Source organism: Rhinoderma darwinii, chromosome 5 (genome assembly GCF_050947455.1).
Source record: "Rhinoderma darwinii isolate aRhiDar2 chromosome 5, aRhiDar2.hap1, whole genome shotgun sequence".
Lineage (NCBI taxonomy): Eukaryota > Metazoa > Chordata > Amphibia > Anura > Rhinodermatidae > Rhinoderma > Rhinoderma darwinii.
In genome coordinates this window covers 344,109,392-344,111,453 of record NC_134691.1, presented here as the reverse complement: position 1 = coordinate 344,111,453, position 2,062 = coordinate 344,109,392, and the positions used below count along the sequence as shown (strand labels likewise).

At 46.8% G+C, this 2,062-nt stretch overlaps 1 protein-coding gene across 1 annotated transcript in view; it reads left to right on the top strand.

The window, feature by feature from the left end:
• The window catches only part of LOC142653096 (lutzicidin-like), a 5,360-nt gene extending 5,186 nt beyond the window's left edge, over nt 1-174 (top strand). The window contains exon 4 of the mRNA XM_075828804.1: nt 109-174. Within this exon, the coding sequence (XP_075684919.1) occupies nt 109-174 (66 nt within the window). The remainder of the gene's footprint in view (nt 1-108) is intronic.
• Nucleotides 175-2,062: the final 1,888 nt, after the last annotated feature.

The following is a 2,062-nucleotide window of genomic DNA, read 5'->3' as shown; positions in this document are numbered from 1 at the left end:
AAAAAAAAAAACAACGCATGATTCCATTCACTGACAGCAAGCAGCGATCTCAGACAGTGGCAGAACTTCTCACAATCACGCCTTCTATATTATGCTTTGTTTTCGCAGCATATTATGAGGAGGGACGTAGTGGACAAGACACGAGAGAGATTTGAATTTTCTGTGGACCCCTGAGAAATCCCGTGGGCAGGAATGTCTGGAATGTATCTTCACCCACCTGCCGGGACATCGCTGATTCCAGGGTCGTCGCCTCCGAGAGATCCTGTACCTATGAGCACTTCAGTTATTTCACTGTATGTTACACAGCAGTTTATATGTCGACTCTGCTTGACCGTGGTGTAAAGTTCTGCAACTTTGTTTTTTAATTTTTCACTATTGTTAAGACCTTTGCTTGCTGTAATTGAATGTAAACATTCATTAGTTATATGCAGAGGCCAAAAACTTGTACAGCCCTAACAGCTGAGGGTTTGCTATGCTGTATGCAAACGATGGAATCCTCTTTTCTGAATAATTTGTTACAATGTATCAGTGCAGCTAAAATGTATCAGTCTGGAATCCAGGCTGTTTATAGCTCACAGGGGATTGTCTAGACCAGGTACAACTGTAACAAACCCTCAGGCAGAGAACCCACCATGGTCTAGTCCTGCTCACACAGTTGAGGACTTGTTACACTCTATCAGAATACCTCCCAACTTTCAAGTATCACAAAGAGGGACAACCGATGCGGCACGTGTAGATTTTTTTTTAAGCCACGCCTCTAATCCCAACCAATCCCCACCCATACACACCCGGTTCAGTCCACACAGTATAATGCTCCCATAGTGCCTCCCACACAGTATAATACCAAATAGCTGCCCCCGCACTGTATAATACCAAATAGCTGCCCCCGCACTGTATAATACCAAATAGCTGCCCCCGCACTGTATAATACCAAATAGCTGCCCCCGCACTGTATAATACCAAATAGCTGCCCCCACACTGTATAATACCAAATAGCTGCCCCCGCACTGTATAATACCAAATAGCTGCCCCCACACTGTATAATACCAAATAGCTGCCCCCACACTGTATAATACCAAATAGCTGCCCCCACACTGTATAATACCAAATAGCTGCCCCCACACTGTATAATACCAAATAGCTGCCCCCACACTGTATAATACCAAATAGCTGCCCCCACACTGTATAATACCAAATAGCTGCCCCCACACTGTATAATACCAAATAGCTGCCCCCACACTGTATAATACCAAATAGCTGCCCCCACACTGTATAATACCAAATAGCTGCCCCCACACTGTATAATACCAAATAGCTGCCGCCGCACTGTATAATACCCCTATAGCTGCCGCCATACAATATAAAGCCAACACAGATGCCTCCATACAGTATAATGTTCCCAAAGCTGCCCCTTGTGCCAGTGCCCACATATAAAGAGCCAGTGCCCTTGTAGATAGTGCTCCTATATAGTGCCAGTGTCCATGTTGATAGTGCCACACCCCCTTGAAGATAGCGCCACCCCCTCTGTAGATAGCGCCATTGGGACTCCCTGTAGGAGTGGAATCCCCAGCCAGATATGGAGCGGAATCTCCTGCCAGATCATCGGCAACGGGGATTCCGCACAATCAGTAGCCACTGACGTCACTGTCCATATATTGACCGGGACGTCAAGGGCATCCCCGGGCACAGCTCCCCCTGCTCCTCCGCTCTGAACTGATTCTGAAGCAGGGAGCTGATGGTTTCCTGCTTCAGAATTGGGTTTAACTGTATCTGCCTCCTGAGGACGCAGATACAGTTGACAGCAGGAAATACCCCGGGGTGGCTGGGACAGCGGGACAGCACCCGGAATCTGGGACTGTCCCGCTGAATATGAGACGGTTGGCTGGTATGTAATCAGGGTAGGTAAGAACTTTCCGCCTGGAGCGAAGTCATTTGAGCTGCTGATGTGTTTAGAGTCTACACTAATACTGTATATTGTAACAAACCCTCAGCTGTGAGAACAATTAGGTCAGAACAGAATTTTAGCTTCTGGATTCACTGACAACAAACACATATGTTGAAA